The 754-nt window shown below is 53.6% G+C and overlaps 1 protein-coding gene across 1 annotated transcript; it reads left to right on the forward strand.

The window, feature by feature from the left end:
* Nucleotides 1-5: 5 nt before the first annotated feature.
* LOC104268506 (zinc finger protein 436-like) lies at nucleotides 6-721 on the forward strand (the record flags this gene model as incomplete). Its single annotated transcript, XM_009864873.1, has 2 exons — nucleotides 6-406; nucleotides 516-721. Coding segments are annotated over 2 exons (607 nt in total), but the record flags the coding sequence as incomplete, so codon positions are not given.
* Nucleotides 722-754: the final 33 nt, after the last annotated feature.

Raw genomic sequence — 754 nt, forward strand, 5'->3', positions numbered from 1 at the left:
AGTGTGGGAAGAGCTTCATCTCGAGCTCAGAGTTCATCAAGCACCATCGCATCCACACGGGAGAGAAGTCCTTCACATGCCTGGAGTGTGGGAAGAGCTTCATCTCGAGCTCAGACCTCATCAAGCACCAACGCATCCACACAGGGGAGAAACCCTTCAAGTGCCTGGAGTGTGGGAAGAGCTTCATCTCAAGCTCACACTGCATCAGGCACCAACGCATCCACACAGGAGAGAAGCCCTTCAAGTGTCTGGAGTGTGGGAAGAGGTTCAACAGGCACTCACACCTCATCAGGCACCAACGCATCCACACAGGAGAAAAGTCTTTCAAGTGCCTGGAGTGCAGGAAGAGCTTTGTAACAAGCACACACCTCCTGCGGCACAGGTTGATGCACACCAAGGAGAAGCCGTTTCCCTGCACCACTTGTGGGAAACGCTTCGTGACACATTCGCACCTCATCAACAACAAATGCCTCCACGGGGGAGAGCAGTGGCTCTTGTGCGAGCTTTGTAACAAGCACACGCCTCCTGCGGCACAGGTTGACGCACACCAAGGAGAAGCCCTTACGCTGCACCACGTGTGGGAAACGCTTTGTGACACATTCTTGCCTAATCAACCACCAATGCCTTCACACAGGAGAGAAGCCTATTTTCTGCCCCCACTGCAAGAAAAACTTCAGCCAAAAGTGTCACCTCTCGAGGCATCAGCGAGACTTACGCAAAGGCGAGTCCTCCTTGGAGGGGCTTTTGAAGTGAG

The sequence above is a fragment of the Apaloderma vittatum genome, unplaced genomic scaffold (genome assembly GCF_000703405.1).
Source record: "Apaloderma vittatum isolate BGI_N311 unplaced genomic scaffold, ASM70340v1 scaffold3180, whole genome shotgun sequence".
Classification (NCBI taxonomy): Eukaryota; Metazoa; Chordata; class Aves; order Trogoniformes; family Trogonidae; genus Apaloderma; species Apaloderma vittatum.